General features: G+C 35.5%; 1 protein-coding gene across 19 annotated transcripts in view; it reads left to right on the top strand.

The window, feature by feature from the left end:
- The window catches only part of RALGAPA1 (Ral GTPase activating protein catalytic subunit alpha 1), a 132,567-nt gene that overhangs the window by 69,634 nt on the left and 41,851 nt on the right, over positions 1-21,082 (top strand). For all 19 annotated transcript variants that reach the window (XM_080594890.1, XM_080594877.1, XM_080594879.1 and 16 more), the window contains 8 exons: positions 4,508-4,618; positions 5,568-5,636; positions 7,477-7,611; positions 8,082-8,265; positions 15,108-15,972; positions 17,531-17,602; positions 18,944-19,067; positions 20,683-20,838. In XM_080594890.1, the coding sequence (XP_080451016.1) occupies positions 4,508-4,618; positions 5,568-5,636; positions 7,477-7,611; positions 8,082-8,265; positions 15,108-15,972; positions 17,531-17,602; positions 18,944-19,067; positions 20,683-20,838 (1,716 nt within the window). The remainder of the gene's footprint in view (positions 1-4,507; positions 4,619-5,567; positions 5,637-7,476; positions 7,612-8,081; positions 8,266-15,107; positions 15,973-17,530; positions 17,603-18,943; positions 19,068-20,682; positions 20,839-21,082) is intronic.

Raw genomic sequence — 21,082 nt, 5'->3', positions numbered from 1 at the left:
CAACTGACAAATTTTTGCTATTCTGAAACTAGTGTCACTGGATTTCAAGTCTAGTCTTGAGACTGTGTGTTGGTAGTAGTACATCAACAGCTTTCTTTCATCATCTCTGTTAAAAAGCTGGAGTTTTGGGGCTTTTTTGTTTGTCTTTTTGCTTAAACGAGTGGTTTTACTTTCCTACTTTTTTGAATTCCATTCCCTGTTAGTTCATATTTTATGGAATAATTAGAATATTAATAAAAACATTTTCTAGCATTTTGCAGACTTGCATGCATGTTCATCAACAGTATCTTCAAATTAAATATTTCCAAGTTTATTTTCAGAAGCTTTCTACATGCTTCGTGTTTACACCAAAACTCAATAAATACTCTTTCTGTATATATGTGTTGATAAAAATTGTGTGTACACCTGTTATACATAGCTTGTGCCAGATGTTGCTGACTATTCTTTTCAGCAAAGTGAATCTGAAAAATATCTTAGAAAATCAGCCGATGACATCCTGTGAAGCAGGATTTGAGTCTGCTTCTAAAAGGGATTGCTTCAGGGCTTTTAGTATTAGTCTCTAAATTGCAATTTCCTGTTTTGCAAAATCACATTCATGCTTTGCAGCTTTACTAATTTTCTCTTCCAGGGTTTTCCCCTCACTTTTTAATATCCCTTAACTAATTCATTTTATCAAGTTCCTGTGCAAATTTGGTATTAAGCCAATGACACTGTTATCATCTTACTTCTACAATTTATCAAATTTTTGAAATATATTTAATCCTGACATTCACAGTGTTTTCTCCTATTTTTCTTTGATGTGTTTATTAAACCAATTGTTTGTATCTCGTCTGTATTAAATATAAATTACTTCTTGAATGAGAAGACAAAGGTGTTTATATTTCTACTTTTATCCAGGGCATGCTGGCTTTTCTCCCGTTTTGAGCAGTGGTATAAACTCACAATAGAACTTAATCATGAAATGATTAAATATATATCATGGGACAACAAATTAATTTGTTACCTAAGCAATCTCTTCGTTTTGAAGTAGTCAGCTATTTGAACTCCAAGAATTTTCTCATTTTCAGGAGAAATGAATGGATAGAGATCTATAGTGCTAGTCCAACTTACTAATAATTACAATTGAGCAAAAAATATTAAACATAAATGTTAGCAACGATTATATGCTTATTTCTGAAATACAGAAGTTATTGTCAGAATTACAATTGAGCAGCTCATTCCAAATCTCACCACACTTCCCTCAGCAGTGTGGAGATAACTGCTGTAGCTGTGTTAACCTCTGCTGACGTCTGAGCTCAGAAGATCCTAACCAGCCATCCAGACCTCTGCATCTCATGATTAAATTATACTCCTCTCAAAAGTGTTGCAGATACACCACAAAAATGTGTTGTACAGGCTTAGTTGAATGAGCACTAAAATAGTTTATTTGCAAGTTTGGACAATGTTAAACTACTTATGTAACATCCAGAAACTAATGGGTCCTTGCGAAGATTAAAAGTATATTAAGACTTACCCTTCTGAGAAAAACCCTGAGAGTAAGGTATCAAGCAAAGTGACATTGGAAGCTTCTCTTATTCCCATCAAGTAACTTAAAAAAATACATCCACAATTACACTACTAAATATAAAATAATATAAAAGTAGTGAATTCTTATGCTTTATTAAACATCTTTCTGAGATGGAGAATGGCTGGTGGATTGTTTGTTGAATTGCACAGCCACCTTTAGCCAGCTCTGAAGGCTCTTGGAAAGAAGTCAGAACAGAGCAGTGTGAATTCAAGGGGTTGAACTGTCCTGCTATGGAACATAAACCTGGTGCTGCTGCTTGGATTCAGGAAAAGTGTCCTTGCAGGACACACAGCTATTTGTCTGTTCAGAAGTTTCCTTGTATTCTTTTGAAACATGGTTGGTAGACTGTGCTGGGACAGATTTCTGAAGTAGATGAAGGGTTTGATCTGTTTGGGACAATCCCTGTATTGCTAAAAGCTTCATACCTGGTGCTCTTTCCATGCATAAGTCTTGAAAAATTCAGTGCACAAGATTTTAATTTTATTCATATTCATTATTTTATACCTTTCAGCCTTACGAAATGAGTCTCCAATGTATTGTTCCCTTTTTCTTTAAAGAAAAAAAATAAATATTTTCTCTCCAACCGGAGAACAGAAAGAGATTAAATAATTTGCATGGAACACCACTAGAAATCATTCACTTAATTCATTTTAGAGCCTAATGACCCTCTTTTTTAAAAAAACAAAAGAAAATGTTCAGTTTTTATGTAGTCAACAGCTGACTGTACAAAGTCTCTGAAAAGTCTCTGGGTGTTTCTCTCAGGCAATTTTTCTTAAATTCACTAATCTGGACATTCTGCGTGAAGATACTCTGGCTTGACCACCCATTCTGTCTTCTTCAGTGACTCTGGGGTTTTCTTGCACGCTTGTAAGGATATTTCCAGCAACCTGGATTTGATCTCAAGTTCTGTAATCAAATTGTTGCACTTTCAATTTTATTTAATTTTTTTTATTGCCTGTTGGGGTTGAACATTAGAATCTGCAGTCTGCTTACTGTGCTTGCATGATGTACCTTCACAGAATGGAGAGAGGCTGTTTTGTGAGGAATAAAAAGTAATGGTGTTCTTATCACAAGCTCTGGGAAGGCTTGCGGATGTAAGATGTCTGCATTGTTTTGGTTAAATAGCAGCAATAGTAGGGAACTGTGACCACTGAGAAAAAGGGAAAGGCAGAACAAGAATTAACTAGCCTGTCTACTTTCTGACTCCGTGGCTGTCTTATAAGAGCAAATCACAGTCTTTATTTATGCTTCTATGCATATTAAATAAAAAGTGTTAAAGCATGGTACTCCATACTTTTGCTTATCCTTGTACCTTTTTGTCTTCTTTTCAAGACCTTAAATGTAAAACATGATAGCTCTGCTTTGTAAGAAGCTTGCTCAGGGTAGAGTTTTCTTCCAGTGTATTTTTCACCCTCAAATTTTTGCCATTCAAAAATTTTATTCTGCAATCCTTAATGTTCCATTCAGGCTTTGCTGCCCAGGTGTTTCAGCTTTCTTAAAGCTTTTTTTTTTTCCTATAGGTTTGTAAAATATACCCATCTCTGAAAGATTAATAGCACTGGACTGATTAAGAACACATTCTAAGAAGCCGAGAAAGTAGATCTAACTATTTTTACAACATAATTCTGACTTAGGAGGTAGGCACTTAGCCACATTGCAACACACACCTGTGATAGTTTCACTGCTAAGTGAGATAAAAACAAGTAATCTACCTTATTAGTCTTTTAAGAAAGGAGGAATTCTAAAGTCACTGTTCAAAGAAATAGAATAGGATTTTTCCTGATTAAAGCATGGATTGCCTAAGTATTTTCTGTGTGATTTGCAATTCGTCAGAAGTATGATTTGGAATACTTGTTTTCAGCAAAGATACAGCATTTTTTTAAATTAAGAATGTATTTGAAATCCTTCCCTTCCCCATATGCTTGGGGCTATTACATGTAATTTATTCTATGAATTTTGTGCCATCTTCTGAAATCTGTAGTTTTGCTGTGCTAAAATAACCATTTTGAGTGTATCTTTAGCTCAGATTTGTAGGATTTTCATGTCTTAGATGAATGAGATTCACTTGTAAAATTGACTTCGTTATTTGATGCACCGCTTAGTGTTTGAAGGCAACTATAACACAGGAAGAAGCCTCAGTTACATGTCCTGTGTATTAACAATTCAGAGAAATATACCCCTGTCTCTTCTTTTTCTTTGTTTTCCCTCTTAGGAGTCTATGGCAGTGTGTACATCCACTCACAAGACTAGAGATTGTAGGCTAGATTGTATAAATTCATTCATGTCTGCCTCAACCCACACAGTTAACTTAACTTAAGCAGTTTAGGAACTGTTTAAACCAGGCTCTAGTGCAGCAACATTGTGCTACCTTTAAAAGACAACACAGAAAACAGGAGTTAAGTGTAGAAGTCAGGGTGCACGCAGTTCCACTCAGACAAGTGCTGTACGCAGCAGTCACTAACACAGAACAGTCAGTCTCGCTCTCGGTAGTACTGCATCTTGCATTTCAGGTACTTGGCTGTTCACATACCTTGGTTCTCAATAAAGGCCTCTGATAGCAAAATCAGATCCTTGGTTTTTTTCAGTGATGTGTTAACATTAATAATCATGCAGGTACTAAGAAATTAATTTGTTTGTTCTGGTTTCATGGTCCTATACTAACCAGTCTGACATTGAACTTGGAAGACTCCTCTCCCCTTTCCTTCGTTGTGTGCAGCTCGCTAATTGTCTGTTCCAAACCTTTGATGTTAGCTGATAACATTTATTTGTGACTATCGTTCCTGTTATATTTTGTAAAATTTAATTGTTTTTTTTCCTGTAAATAGGTACATAAGGAGCTATATGTATAAACCTGTCATTGGAATTCCTGACCAGCTTACCAACTAGCATGCTATTACATGAAATCACATAATATCATTACTGTGCTGTGTTCTTTTCTAGTTTCCCAATAAAACAGTAGCCCAAGTTGCCTGCAGTATGCTGAACATGCTGATACATTATGTGCATAGACTTCAAGTGTATCAAGCTGATTCACCTTTAAGAATTATTCAAGTAAGTAATTTTTAATTTTTTTATTATTATTCTTTTAAATTTAACAGTAAAATGCATTTCACTAAAATTAAAATACCAGAATATTGGCAAGTATGTTTCACAAAATCAATATAAATATAATCTTAACAAACATTAACAGTATGGGTTCACATAACACTTGCTAACTCCAGTGTTAACATGTAAAATGACTATATAATGCTTTTTTTCTCCAGTACAACTTTGTCGTTATTTACATGAGCCATATTGTCAATTAAGTCTGTTATTTATATTAAATATGGGTGAATATGTATGTTTAAGTTTAGTGAGAAAATGATTACTTAAAATATGGATCTGCAATTCTATTCTGCATATCCATTGAAATTTGTCAGTATAAAGCAAATATATGTATATGTATGTATATATATGGAATACGCTTTAAATAACAAGGAGTTGGGCTATGGCCTCTGAGAGTCTTAACAACAGACCTCCCAGGTAACCAGAAAGGGAATTGTGTGGAAGTTTCTTAAGAAGTATAAGAAGTATTTCTCTGCCCCTGTGCAGTAATGTTATTGAGTCATAGGTGAAGGGAGAGTGTTTACAAATTCTAGTATTTCTAAGAAATAATGGAATTCAAATAGTCCCATACATCAGGCTCTTTACTGCACCCTACAAGTGTGTTGAATTAAGTTATCTTCCTGCCTAAATATTTGGAGTAGCTATGTAATTTCTTTGTCCCTAATGCACCTATGTCAGCCATGAATAACATTTTCCTTTAGTGTCATGTTTGAAATTCAATTAGAAGGGTTTTATTTACAAAAAAAAAGTGGCCCTATCCTTTGTCTCAAAGTAACTTAAAAAGAATTTAACCATGAATCTAGCATTGCATCACATTTACCTGCTTAAAAATTCATTATATAAACTGAAATATTTTAATTATATTTGTAAAGAAACTATGCTGTATTTTCCCCAGATTCTGATAGCAACTATTACTCATCTGTTACCCAGTACAGAAGCTTCCTCATATGAACAGGACAAGAGGGTAAACATTTTCCATTCCTTTTTAATGTGTTAATATTATTGCAAAGGTGTGACAGAGTTTTGTTACAAAATTTAAGATGTGCCTTAAAGCGGGTATTCAGCTTTTAAAGTATAATACAGTATAGTCTTCCCAGACTTTCAGCAGTATTCTCTGTGCAAGTGAATTTCTGAAGTTTTTGTAGGAAAATACACATTTAAAATTAATTGAAATAGATTGCTTTCAGTAATTAGAAAATCTTATGTCTTTTTTCCTTATGCTAAGTGAACTTAGAAGTAATGTAGACTCTTCAAAATTGTCTTATAGTGAAAATATATTTTCAACTTGTAGGGAGTACATTTCAAAATACTTATGAGGTTATGGTTTTTTACTTTTTCCATTGTAAGTACATTTTTGAGCAAGATTGCATCTGTAATATTCAGATGAATTTGATTGTTGTCATCCTTCAAAACAGTTGCATCTTCTTATATTTTCAGGGCACCTGAGTCCCCTAGTTAAGACAGGCTCTTTCTTCAACCCTCTGATACTCACAGTAGTATTTGCTGTCTCCTGAAAGCTGTATCTTTTCTGAGTTATTTGGCTTTCCTCTTAGACTGGGGGACCAAGAGCTGTGGGACACAGTGGTCATTTAAATTTGGACACTTCAGTGCGGTTTTGCACTGGCAGCTCTGTTGTTCTGGAGCACCCATTCCAACAGGAGCTACAATTCATCCATTGGTCATTTTGGCCACCAGAGCCCCATTTCACCTCTCCTCTTTGCTTGTGACAAGTCAGTGGCTGTTGTAGGATACAGCAATATATCAGGCTAACCACCTCTCCAACTGAGGATGCTTCCCAAAAATGAAAAAGCTTCCCCATGACCTCTAGCTGATCATTTTATGTCAAATGCTGCATCAGAAATGGGTTTGCTTAGTTTGACAAACTTAGTCCTAATGCCTTTTCAAAAATTTGTTTAATAAAAAATACTTAGAGTCCTTCATTGTTAGGTTTATTTTATGGTGCTTCTGTGAGACGAAGTTGTAATATATTACGTGAAATGAGTAAGACGTTTTTACGTCTTTTATTAGTAAATTACTTAAGTGGATTTTCTTTGAAAGACTTTCATTTAACTTGGAAAATATTTTAGAAAATCTTAAGCTATTTGTCTGAATTGTTCATCTTCCACAGCTAAGTTTTAAAAATTAAAAATAATTATTTGAAGCCGGTAAGTTATTAATAATTTGGCGTGTGTGTTTGTCTTAATCTAATTATGTTCTACGGTCTTTACAAATATCCCCTAGAGGGAGTTGGTTCTTTTGCTGACTGAGGAGCCTACAATAGAGAAAGCAGTTCGATTTCTGTCAGATAATACCTGATGCTGCATAGCAATATTGACATGTTGTGAAGGAAATTCTGTATTATTTATAAAGCAGAAATGCAGCTGTGTAAGTTCAGTTTCGTGTAATCCTTCATTCACTTTACAGGGAGATTTATATTCCGAATGGTATGTCAGCCTTAATTTGTACGTGTGTAATCTGTCATTTTGTAAACAGCACCCTACAGACCAGTTTTGAAAAATCATGGGTGTTTTCTTAAGCACGGTAGCTACTCAGACTTACCATGATGATAAACTCTTGTATGGATGGTCTTTGTTCAATATCTCAGTAGCTAAAATTTTCACTCATGCTATAGCATTTTGAACATACAGCAGCTTTCAAACAAGTGTGACCTGCCATTTCTGTCTAAGGTTGACAGGTTCTCTAAACTGAGAAAAGAAAAGAAAACAGAGAAATGAAATACAGTGGTAACCGTGAAGTAACGAGTGCTGGTTTAACTGATTTATGATTGAAAGTGTTTGTTGCAGTTGGTGGTTTCCTTACTTCTGTGCCTGTTGGATTGGATAATGGCCTTGCCATTAAAGACCTTGCTGCAGCCTCTTCACTCTACAGGAGCAGAAAATGATAAGACTGAGAGATCTGTTCTTAATTGTATCTATAAGGTACATGTTTCTTTACTTGGTAAATGAGAATACCATTGGCAATAATCAAAGTAAAAAGTGTTAATTTATAATTACTGTCTTTATGTACACAGAACAAAGATTTGTTCTGTTTGGGTATTTTTTAAGTGAATGGGATTAAAACCTCCAACAGCATAGACCTAGTGTATGTAATTAGGAGAGACAGGAGATCTACAAATAAAAGTGGCTTAATGATTTGTTGGAAAACGTGTTTCATGTTTCTATACTGTTAAATTCCACTTCAGTGTAGACACAATTTTAGTGGTTTTCTTTGCAGACCTGGGTTTGTTTCTGTAAATATTAAGCCTCTAAAATTTTCCCTCATTTTATCCTACCTACATGCTTCCAACAACTTCATTTGAGAACGTAAATAAAAATAAACTTAATTTCTTATAAAACTATCAAATAGCAATTTCAGTAATTAATGTAATGAAATCCTGGTTTTGTTCTAGGTTCTGCATGGATGTGTCTATGGTTCTCAGTGTTTTAGCAACCCCAAATATTTTCCTCTAAGTCTTTCTGATTTGGCATGTGTGGACTACGATCCTTTTATGCATTTAGAAAGCTTGAAGGAACCAGAACCACTGCATTCTCCAGACTCTGAGCGTTCTTCTAAACTTCAGCCAGTCACTGAAGGTTTGTGAAATTGCCTAAATACATTTTATTTCAAAAAGATTTTTATCTTGGTTTCCACTATTGAAGTGTTTGTCTAAAGCATAAGTTTTAAATTCTAACTAGACACTACGTAAGGACCATTAGTATGGAATTAGCTAACATAATTTTGAGCAATTACTGTTCAATTAACTGAAATATATATCTTCTGAACAGTGTGAAGATCAATTTGATACAGATTCTTCTGTGCTCCGTATCAACAAAAAGCGTTACGAATTGAAACATGGATAAATGTTGCTTTTGAGTTTACTTTCCGTAAATTATTTTTTTCTTAATTTTACTCCTTTTTCTAAAAATATTTCAGATTTTGTTCTTATCTGAGATTGCAATTTTATAAGCTTTTTTTTTTTTAACGTCATAATTTGTTGTTGATCTATTTACACTTTTAGAAGAGAAATTTTCTCTCATCTATTTGGAACCATAAGAGAACTGAGAATTAGCATTTTCTTCAGAACTCAAAAATAGAAATAAGAAACTAAGATACACTGTATAATATATATACTACTCTTCTGTATCTAGTAAATATCAGATGGCTACTTTGGGAAGAAAATTGAAAAAGATGAGATTAATACTGATACCAGAAACTCTGTGTAGTGCTATTCTCCTTCCATATTAAGTTGTTCCATTTAGGCTTCCTTAAAGGTATTAAGAACCAGATAAATGCAGAAGCTCTTTGTAGCAGCTGTGTGCTAACAGCAGGTGATTTTGTGGTCTGTAGTGACTACGTGCTGTTTTTTATGTAGAGAAAATGACTAATCATTGTGCCCTTGTCTAAGGCATGCTTCATCATCCTCAAGTACTTTTTTGGCCAAAGAATTCTAAACATAGAGCTGTCCCCTAATAAGCTCAGTATTGGATTGAACAAGTCTGATTTGAGAACTATTGGCAGGAGGAGCTGTAATTATTAAATTTACTGAAGAATGAAGCAAGGTACTATAGTTGGCTTTTTGTCAAATGGCTGTGGTCTTATTAGTAAAAAGTAATCATCTGCTGGGTCAGAATGAAAGAGGCTTCGAAGGATTCATTCTGTCCTAATTACAGTCTCACCTATACATATTATGTAAAGCTAATATTTAAAGCATTTGCCAAAATTAACTTCCACCGCATGCTCTATTACAGTGTAGTGAATTGTAGTAGCTTTTTATGCCTGGCATCTTTTGTATTCTGTAATAATCTGTAATTATGGGTTTGCAGCAAATGCTGTGTGGCTTGTTTAATCTGACAATCTGAAAAGACAACCCTGAATAGATTTCTCTTTAAATGAATGCAGTTGCACAAAGCCTTAGCATCGATATCTTCATTTTGCATTTCCCTACGTGATCCGTTCTTTTATGATTTCTTGTTAAATTTCTAAATAAAAGTAATTTCGGGTGTTCCTTTTCTCTCTCTCCAGATAAGTTAAGGAAGACCCATATGTTTTTAAAGTTTCAGAACTCAGGAATTGTAAGTCAGGTTGTGAAATTTAATTGGCAAATGACAGCATTATAACGCAACCCTGGTCTTGCAACCTTGGCATTTCTAGCCTACATTGTCAGGCAGAGAACAAAATTGGCAGTTTTTAACTGATCACACAGCATCTCTGGCACTGTTGAAGGAATTGGACAAGTAAATTCAGTAGATAACGACCAGCCTAGGACTCAGTCAAGCCAAGGGGGTCAGTTAGTGCAAGCTAGCAGCAGAGCAGTTCGCCAGCTTCTTATTTAGTAGAGTAGAAGTGCTGTCATATCTTTTTGAAGATTATGGAAACAGGTAGGACAGCAGTAGTAGGGAAATCAGGGAAGTTTTACAAAGGCAGGATGGGGATTGTTAGACTCTTTCCTTAGGTCTCAAGCAAAAGTGAAAGTACTGAAACAGCAGTATTCTAAACAGGATGCTTTTTATCAGTTTAAGGGTTGTGATTCTCGTACCCTGTTACGCCTCACATTGCTCAAGATCAGATCCATCACAAGTTTTATGGACACTTACCCCCAGTACAAATTGGTATGAGACCATGAAATTATAGGACTTTCAGTGGTACAGCTGTATAATGGGGGCAGGATCTATTCAGAAGTTGGAGCAAGCCCTCCAATAAACAGCTGCACAAAGATTTCTTAAATCCTCTGGAAACAGGCAATGGGGGGAGAGAAAAGGAATATTCCCATCTTTGTTTTGTTAACTTGCCAAATGCTGTCTCTTGCAAGGAAGGCATTAGGTAGAATTATCAGGGAAACTGTCTTTTCCTCCTTTCTATAGTTTTCCAATAAAGTAGTAAATTGCAGTAGAAGATGCACAAAGTATGATTTTGAAATTGTGTTAAGTATATCAAAGTGTTATATTTAGACCAGAAAGAACTTTCAGCAGCTAACAATAGACTTCAATAAGCAGCTTTTCTTGCATCATCTGAATTTGCAGACAGCAAGTCTGTGGTGCTTTAATACATCTAAGGAATCACAGAGCATGTCTACCAGATGACCATATCCTCCAGCTAGTAGCAACAACAGCTTCCTCTAGCTACAGTACAGTCATTAAGTGCTGCCTATGCTGATTAGCTGCACCTAACTAGCCTAGAGTCAGTATCACACTGATACAGGCATACTTTCACCAAGAAGTACAGCATTATAGTGTCCAGTTTAGTTATATCGTGCCATGATCTGCTCAGCTACTTCTGATCTTTTACCTGTCATTAAAGGACCATGAGCATATATGAGGGAGAATTAAAATGGAGCCTCTCATTTAAAAATTTTTAAAAATGTTTATATTAAATGATGTAAACATTTACGAAAAAGTAAAATTGTTTTCTGTAACACATGTATAAACAAGGAAGGTGGTTACATGAAAATATGTAGAGTTAAGCAAGTGCTATATATCTTCTAATATTAATAGATAGCAGAATCAGACCACTGGATAGAGTCTAGTTGGAAGGAAATAGTATATTACAGGAATCTCTTTGCAACTCTAGGCAAAACACTTTAAATCCTGTCCTTCATAGATCACATCTGTTAGAGGCAGATGTGATTGGAAAGGCAGTAGTTGCATTGCATAGACACAGTGGTGCATCAGTTATTGACTTCATGTATTTTACCCTATATATGTCATTTCTTCAAACATTTTTAAACTGTTTTGTGTAGACTGATCATTTTTCCTAACATGTTTCAATTTCTGAAGAAAAGTTCTCCATGTGATATAAATTTAGTCTTTGCTTTTCTTCAAAAATTAGAAAAATAAGGTACTTTCACTTTTTTTTAAGGCTTTGCTGCTGTTTGCTTTTTTACTGAAAGAAGACAAAAAGTACACATTTTAAAAAACAAGCCTATACATGGTGCATCCAGATTTGTGTTTTGTGGTGGATATTCTAGAGAGGGGCTCTCTCTGTACCTGTAGCTTAAAATCAGAAAGGAGTAGGACTTCCATAAACTAATGTAAAATTTAGATATCTAAGCTAAGCTGAACTCTCTTAGGCTCCATCTAAAAGTAATGGAGGAAAAGAGTTTCCAGAGAATGATTCATCACATTTCTCCAGTTTGTGCTTCTAACTGAGATGAGTCACTCTGTACTGGTGCATCATTCTTTTGGATAGCTAAAAGGATGAGGAGAGTTTAATTCCACCCTCAGTCATTACTTTTTCCTTCTACTACATAACTGTAGTTGTTTAGAAGCGGTTCGACCAAAGTTGAAGTAAAGAGTTAACAACACATCCTAAGGAAATTCAGGAATCCTCCATTCATGCCACTGATACAAATTAGTGGTGATGGACTTTCATTCTTCCCACAAAAGTGGTAATTTCAGGAACTGAGAAAAATGTAACATGCTTCTAGCAAATTACCAAGTGATCACATACACATGCAAATTGCATTGCCCAAGTGAAAGACTGTACCACTGTAAAGAGAGCAGAGATGTGTTCCCTTAGGATTACCTGTTGGCAAAGCAGCCAGTTAGACTTCTTTAATGTGCAATAGCATGGCTTAGTTGGTAGAATCTGTAGTAAAGCTGTGATGGCTTGCATTATTGCATGTTTTGAGCTGCCCTTTCAAAACACAGTGCATGGTTTAGATATTCATTTTAAGAGTCGTAATATATTGAATATGCAGTTGTTCCTGGTTGAGGAGATGTGCTTCTAGGAACAAATTCCTAAATGTATCCTACATGTTACGAATTTAATTTAAAACTCTCATATTTTCCAAATGCATTATTGTTTGGTTTTTGATTTGTTTGTTTTGTTTCCTTTTTTAATGAGGGAAACCATCACCAAAATCTAATTTGCTATGTGGCAAAAATGTTTATAGAGACTGCTTTATTTTATTTCAACATAACAGGCTATGTCTTACAGTTTATTTTTTTGTATGCTTCTCTTAATAGTTCTGATTTAAGTTTTGTGTGACATTTTTGGATCAAGTGATCAACATTAACATATTCTGAGGAGATGCAGTGAGAAGTACTGTTCTCATGTTCTAATGGAGGCACTTGGAGTTTTATATTACAGCTCTTTTATTTTTTATTTAAATTCGATAATAATATTTTCATAGAAAGACTATGGTAGGGCTGGGAATGGACCTTCCAAATTTTAGTTTGATGTTCCACTCTTTGTCTTTTTGTATGTCTTTCTGTATGTCTTCAGGCTCCTAAAGCAGTATCTTTATGCATGTAGGCACAATACATCTGTGCTATGGTTTGAGATCTTTAGGGTTTGCCACAAAATAGCAATAGTAATAACTTACATACTATTAAATCCCTCATTCTTTCGTTGTTTCAGCAGAAACACGCTGAAGACAGTCTATTCAGTGAGACTTCACGTAGCTGGGAAGCTCACATCTGTTCCTAGGAACCTGGCAAAAGCATTATCGTGCTTATCTGTGCAGTAACAAGTTGTAAACATTTGGCATAAATGTGCTGACAGAGGTGGCCAGCATCTGCACTGTCCAGGTGCTGCTTAGTACCACACAGATGAATTATTCTTCAAGCATCCAACTTGTTTTCTTTGTCTTGTATACATTTGCTTACAGTTCCTTCTTATGTTTCAGCAGATGGCACTATAACTTAATTTCCTCATATGCTATCAGTATCTGGGCATTTAATTCAGCTTCAGTGAATGTTTTTATGTTTCTTAATTTTTAAACTTCAAGAAGGCTTTTTGATTATTCAAGATAATAAAAAATAGTATATCTAATTTGTTTTTATCTGTTTTCAGGGACTTAATCAAAACATTTGAAATTTTCTGAGTTTTAGAATAATATAGAAATTAAGTGGATTTATTAACAGGATGAGATGTTTCCCTTTTGGCACTTCAGATCTAGTGCTCCCTAAAGGTATGGAAGAGCCAGATTCCCAAATGTCCCTTACATGCTTTACCCAAACTTTGGGAGAAAAGAAAAAAAAAGGAAATATATACTATTTGTTTACTTTTGCAGATGCAGAAAATATTCAGTGCTTTAGAAACTAATTAACTGTCACAACAGTCATTACGCATTACAAATTGGCCTTTGTTTTTCCAGTTAAACCAATTGCAGTTTTTCTAGGAAAATAAATTTGGACCTTAAACTGCAAAAAGACATTAGTTTATTAAGCATTAGTTTTTATTGTGTATTAATATTCAGTATAAAGGGAGATGAGCTAATTATTCTTACTTATCCAAGAGCTTACATTTTCTCAGTAAATACTGAGTGAATGAAAAATGAAAAATACTGAAAGAATGAAGAAGAAAGGTGTTTCAGGATATTTTAATTTGATAGATTTTAGGTAACAAAAAAATGGGAGGGAGCCAGGACAGCTGACACAGACTGGCAACAGGGATGTCCCATACCTTGTGGCCTCGTGCTGAGCAATAAAACTGGGGGAGTTGGCCGGGGGGGTGCTGCTGCTCTTAGGGGAGTGGCTGGGCATCTCTAGGCAGGTGGTGAGCAACTGCATTGTGCACCACTTGCTTTGTATATTCTTTTATTGTCATTATTATTATTATTACTATCCTTTCCTTTTCTGTCTTATCAAACTGTCTTGATCTCAACCTCTGAGTTTTTACCCTCTTTTTCGGATTCTCTCCTCCATCCCACTGTGGGGTGAGGGAGGGAGGGAGTGGTTGTGGGGTACTTTACTGCCTGCCGGGTTAAACCGCAACACAAAGCCATATTGAAATACTGTTACGTTTCACAGCCTGAATTTCATATAAGATGGGTACAATTTGCTTCTCTTTCTCTCTCCAAGTTTTTCCAGCTTGAAACTTTTTTAAATGCAGTTAGGGTGTGCGTGAGATATATTTATTTATTATTTTGCTAATGTTAGCTTTTGTTCAGTATAGACAGCCTGGTCTTTGATTTAGCACTTTAAAATCATCCAGTGTTATTCTCAACCTAACCCGCAGCTATATGCTCCCCTGGGAAATTAAGATGGATTAGAGGTTTTGTGCATCTATGTTCCTTTGTTTTTCACAGTGTAATGATGTGTATAAATACAAAAATCCATTGCAGTTGGGAATGGTCTTCTTACAACGTAATTATGATCTCTAGCTCATCAGCAATTTAAGATCTATTTTCACTAGAATAAGAATTGCTATTGTGTGTCTTAGAGAAACCACGCTGATTACCAAGGTATGGTAAGGAGCCTGTAAAATAATTAAGATGCTTCTTTAACTACGTTGAGATTTTTCATGCTGTTTATGTATGAAACCAATGTTTGTCAAAATGTGTATTTTCCATTACTGCATTGGCTGTATGCTAAGCTCGTGGTGCTCATCCTCTGTTTAAATCTCCTGAGGAAGAAGAGACCAAAAGAAATAAGTAAATCTCAGTGTTGTTTTCTGAACTCTTACTTTAAAACCCGTGTTCTTTCTCTCACAGTGAAAAGCCACATGCAACAAGGATTAATTTCTGTTGCTGCTCGTACTGTGATAACACATCTAGTCAACCACTTAGGCCACTATCCTATGAGTGGAGGTCCTGCTATGCTAACTAGCCAAGTGTGTGAAAACAATGACAATCCATACAGTGAAAGTCCTGAACTTTCTCCTGAACTTTTTGAGAACCCAAACCTTCAGTTCTTTGTGTTAAACAACACTTCCTTGGTGTCTTGCATACAAATCCAAGCAGAAGACGACATGCCTGGCGGAGGACTATCTGCTGGACTTGCATCTGCAAATTCAAATGTCAGAATTATAGTGCGTGATCTGTCTGGCAAATACTCGTGGGATTCGGCCATTTTGTATGGACCGTCATCTTTGTGTGCATCATCACAACAGACGTCTTTTGCACTTTCACTGTCTCAACAAGACAAAACAGAAGATGCTCTTTCATCTTTTGAACACGTGGAGGATATAGCTTCAAGGGATGGAATTACACTCCAAGTAAAAAGGAAATTTAGAGACACTGTACCGACATGGGATACAATTAGGGATGAAGAAGATGCCCTTGATGAGCTCTTGCAGTATTTAGGTGTTACAAGCCCTGAATGCTTACAGAGAACTGGTGTCTCACTCAACATTCCTGCTCCTCAGCCAGTCTGCATCTCAGAGAAGCAGGAGAATGATGTCATTAATGCAATTCTGAAACAGCACACAGAAGAGAAAGAGTTTGTTGAAAAACATTTCAATGATTTAAATATGAGGGCTATGGAGCAGGACGAGCCAACCTCACAAAAGCCCCAGTCAGCATTTTACTACTGCAGGCTACTTCTAAGTATATTGGGAATGAATTCTTGGGATAAAAGGTAAAATGAAAAGACAGGACTCGGTATTTAAGAACTTTTTTTTTTTTTTAAGGAATTGTGGTACTCTTACTGTGTAATAATGGTTGTTCATAGAATGGGTCAAGCCAAAAATACTCCTGGGCAGCCAACAAAAGCAGAGAGGGGTTGTGCAACTAAGGAGGAAATGGCAGTTTTCTTCTGCATTTCAGCCTGTCATTTATAGAGACAGAAAAGAGAAGCCTGTTGCTTTTATTGCTATTTATGTTCATAGTCTTGGAAGGAGAATTGGAGGAGTGATATTTTTTCTAATAATCCTTTCACCAGCTGTACTAAGGGGTACTAGCATAGGTAGACAAGACATCTTTTTGCTTTCTTTGCTTCCCTTGTACATTTGTGCAAAAATCATTACATTTCTATGCCAGAATGAGACTCTGAAAGTGTCATATTCTCAGCTATTGTGTTGCTGGACAGTTTCCTGCTGCTTTGCCTGCTAAGAGCATGCTTGCATGCAGCCTCAAAGCATTGCCTCCTTGTTAGCTAACTAGAAAGACGTGTCCCCTACTATTTATTTCGACATTGGCAATGTTTGCGTATTGTTTAGAACAACAGGAGACGAGCCACGTTCAGTTATGAAAGTAAATATCTCTGTTTACATTATTGTTATTATTTGTGTTTAGGTGTATTTAGATGTATGTGCACGTACATGTGGATATGTACAAATATTAGCATCATAGAATTTAAGGGTCATTCTGAAAATTTCCTTTGCCATATCTGTCAAATTTTGTATTAGAGATACTGAAATATGTTCTTACTATGAGGGAAAATGAGTATTTTTAGAAAAAGAATAGCCCGTGTCACTGAGATACCACTGGAATCAAAATTTTTTTTACTTCAAAAATGTTGGTGTTATAACCCTTTAAAATTGTGCCTTTAGTTCCTCAAGGCAGTCTGTTTTTGAATAATACTACTGCTCTTAAATTCATTCCACTGTATTTTATGGGAAACATCTTAAGTGCAATTTTGTTAAAAATTAGAAGTGCCTTTCTGGCTGTAACATATTGTTTTGTTTTTTCCTTTAAATAGTTTACAGCTGGCTGGGCGACTACTGAGCTGTGTTCTGTTTTCTTCAGCAATTCAGAAGAGCAGAAGCTCAGTGTTTAATGCTCTAACTCCCTACAACAGTAGATTACGGGAGTGTCTTTTGTCACTAAGCACGTAATATTTTGGCCTAGTAAAGTGTGCAGCTTATATATGCATCAAAGGCAATTCTGTCCCTTCTTCTGTAGAGAGCAGATTGATTGCAGCTGGATCGAATAGGTGGACAGAAGCAAGTGGAAAGAAATAAAGGTTGTTTTCAGGGTTATAATGGATATAGAAGATTACCTGGAGTAAAAAATGGCTTGTACATTTTTTTAAAAGATACTTTAATCATTTTATGTAAGAAAGTACTGTTGAAAAAGCAAAAGCATTTGCTGGCTATTCTTGCTTGGACCTGGAAATGTTTTGTACAGTTCTTGTACTGTTCCGGTGTTACAGGTGAACAGGTAATAAAAAAAAAATTACAAATTTCTCTATTTAGAAGGAGCTTTCATCTCTTGAAGAAAAATGAGAAGTTACTTCGAGAACTCAGAAATTTGGATTCAAGACAATGGTAAATTCTTCTAATTGCTGCCCTACCTTATTTGTTTTATGTTTTATACTTAAATGGCTCTAGTTTGCATAGATGAGAGAATTGAACTGATTTTTAAATTTTTTTTTTTAATTTTGTAAATTATTCATGTATACTGTAGTTATTGTTGTTATATTGAAGTTGCATTATTGTTACTTATAGAGTGAAATTCCACAGGTAGAATGTCATGAAATAGAGCAAATTTCAAAGTAACTTAAAATTATGAAAATCTGTATATGTAACATGGGATTATTTTAATTTTAAAATAACTTTTTAAAAAAATTAAAACATAGATATGTAAGTCTCCATGTATTTAGCTTCAGTTACTTGTTTAGCTGTTCTCCAATGCTCTTAGTATTTGAAGATGTGGAATTATAAGTGGAGTTGTAGCACTGAATTAACAAGTTTGAATTATTTCTGTATAAGTTAAAATAACATCCAGTGGAGGCTTTAGACGATATATCCAGGAAAATCCAGTCTCTCAAGCCAAATGGTGGTAGTTTAGTGTATAAAACAGACTTTTAGTTTGGTGAGTTCTTTGCAAATGAGCACCAAACTAGCCTCTGAGGGCTTTCTCAGTACACTGATGAGGGCATTCAGGGATGGATATTAGAAGGAAATGTTATCTTTTTGCCCTTGTGGCACTGCAGTTAATTTCAGTGGTTAGGCAAGATGGGAACTCACTTAACATGGACTGTGAAAATTTTACAGGTAGAAGGGCTGCGGGAATTGTTTCGCTTCAGGGACAGTACTGAATGCATTCAAAGCATACCCTGGGAAATTGGTAGTTACTGCCTGGACTGATTTTGGGTAATCTATCACAGTTGAGTAATCAGCGAGCAAAGCATGTGAAACCACCTTCAGTTGCTCCAATGCCTGACTGCAAGCTGTGAACAAGAGATGTTGTAGTACTTAAAAATAATTCATCTGCTTAAGATGCATTTGCCACAGCATTCGCAAAGCCTTGTTGTTAATGGGCAGTGCAATGTAAATGCCTGCGTTACAGGGTTTGTTCATCTCAAAACCCCAGCTATTCCATTAGCAATTGGTAGTGCCAGCAGCATCCTACATCTTAAAAGTGATGGAGGGGGTTAAAAGCTGTTAATTTATCACCAAACTTTAGGCTCTAGAGAAGATCAGACTAGAAATGACAGTACGGGTATATGGAAATAGAGAAGATGGTCAAAAAAGTTGTTTAGTTGTACTTTATTTCTGCTGTCTTTTTCAATGTGATAAAAGTCGTGTTCTGTGTGTACTGTTTGCATATTTTGGTTTCGTATTAGCAAAGACTCTGTCATGCAGTGACCGTCCTGTGTTTTACAGCCGAGAGACTCACAAGATTGCAGTGTTTTATGTTGCTGAGGGACAAGAAGATAAACACTCCATTCTTACTAATACTGGGGGAAGTCAAGCCTATGAGGATTTTGTAGCTGGTCTTGGCTGGGAGGTATTTATTCAAAAGTTTTATCTTAAGTTTGTTTACAGAGAAAATTATAGATTCTTCTAGATCTTACAATTTGTTGTTTCTTTAACATTACTTACAAGTACTAAAATAGACTGTTTTGCTAGCAGGATAAAGAAAAGAATTCTGGTTTTAATTTTACTAATAATACTAGCTATTTATTTCTAAGCCCTTTCAATTTAGGAAAGTTCATGCAGGCAGAGATTGTTCAGTAATATGCAGTCCTGTACTTGTCTTTCATGGACTGATTAGGAAGCATCTTGATTGCCCTGTGAAGCCTGAAATCCACTGAAGTTTGAGCTTTGCTCAAATTTGTGAATCCCAGAAGTAGGAATGTGCATCATTACTCATGCTCCCTTCTTCCTGCCCCCGCTGTAGGCATGTATCTGTTCACACACTTCATTCTCTTCACGTGCTTCTTCTAGCAGTCAGAAGTATTGTGATACACCCCATATGGTGCTGCAACTCTTTGGTCACTAGTTTGGTATCGCTATGAGGATTTCCTTTTTTTGCATCCTTTCTTTCTTCAGAAGGTTAACTTCCTGAGACCTAGAATTGTCTCACAGAAGTGCAGGAATCACTTCTGGATGGCTGTAGGAGTAACTGCGCTTTTTCTGGTCCTCTTTCAACTTTGTGTTCATCAAGAGTATGCACATGCATGTCTATCTCTTTTTCTTACCCCTTAGTTTCATAAGAGCACTATTAGATTAGCTGTGTGGATAAGGGCTCTGACTTTTCTGCAGGAACAGAAGAAGATGTTTATTTCCCACATTCCTGATTCTTCAGGAGAAAAAAAAATCACTTTGATGTCTTAAATATCCTTCTTTAGTGGGTTAATTCTCTTAGCCTTTATTAGCAAGAGTAAAGATTTGCTTATTTGGATTAGTATCTCATGATGAGATATCAAATATGTTAACTTATTAACATTAAATTGCGGATCATTTAGTAGTATAAAAGCAAATATATCCAATGTGGGCAGAGATTAAATATATTCACGTCTGAGATACGGCTTTATTTAGGCACTGCTGTAAAAGTGAAATAGCACATTAAATATTATTTCAGTGTCAAACTATTTCCCATAGAGCTAAGATTTACAAACATATTTATGAATTATCAGTTAGTTTTCCATGATGTTTTTTCATATTCTAAGAATGAAAATTTCTCTAGGAAAAGACGTAGGAGGTAACAAGACAAAATTGTCTGGCTGTCATGCAGGGTTTCTTCAGAGCTCAGGTGAGAGCTGATGTAGTATCACAGAATTTTTATAAAGTCAAAAAGCATGTGTGATTCACTACTGCCAAGAGGTCAGGGAATAATGAAATAGATATTCATATACACATCCACTCCCTATTTCCAACGTCATCTTCCCAGAAACATCTGTGGTGATCGTGGAATATAGAATGCCACTGCACTGCAGTTGATTTCCAATCTAGTCAGCGAGTCTGAACACTATTAGATAAGCATAACTGTACTGACAGTGTTATGAAAAGTGACCTTCAATTTTTAAAATTCCGTTGAAAGAAAATTAAAAAAAAGTGTGTAAAGAATGTATTTATCGCTTGATTTTTTTTTCCTAATGTCTCCTGGACTTTACTTGTAGGTGAATCTCACAAACCATTGTGGCTTTATGGGAGGACTGCAAAAAAACAAAAGCACTGGATTGACCACTCCATATTTTGCTACCTCGACAGTAGAAGTAATGTTTCATGTATCAACAAGAATGCCTTCTGATTCAGATGACTCTCTAACAAAAAAGGTAGGTGTTTATGATTAACAGGTTTTCTTTGGGGAATAAACCCAGTAAGAGTCATTCTAAAAAGGAAATCCAGTAACTTTCTATAAAAAAAAAATAATCATAAAACATTATACTAACTTTACGTGCTGCTAGTTGGTATTTTACTGAAGGGGGGTAAAGCCATATAAATTATTCTCTAGGAGTGAATTTTGTCATCATTGCAAATGTTGGTGGGATCACATGAATAGTGGTGAAAAATGAAGGG

Source organism: Anser brachyrhynchus (assembly GCF_964034855.1).
Source record: "Anser brachyrhynchus genome assembly, chromosome: 5".
Taxonomy (NCBI): Eukaryota; Metazoa; Chordata; class Aves; order Anseriformes; family Anatidae; genus Anser; species Anser brachyrhynchus.
The sequence above is the reverse complement of the archived record's forward strand: the minus strand, read 5'-3'. Positions and strand labels throughout refer to the sequence as shown.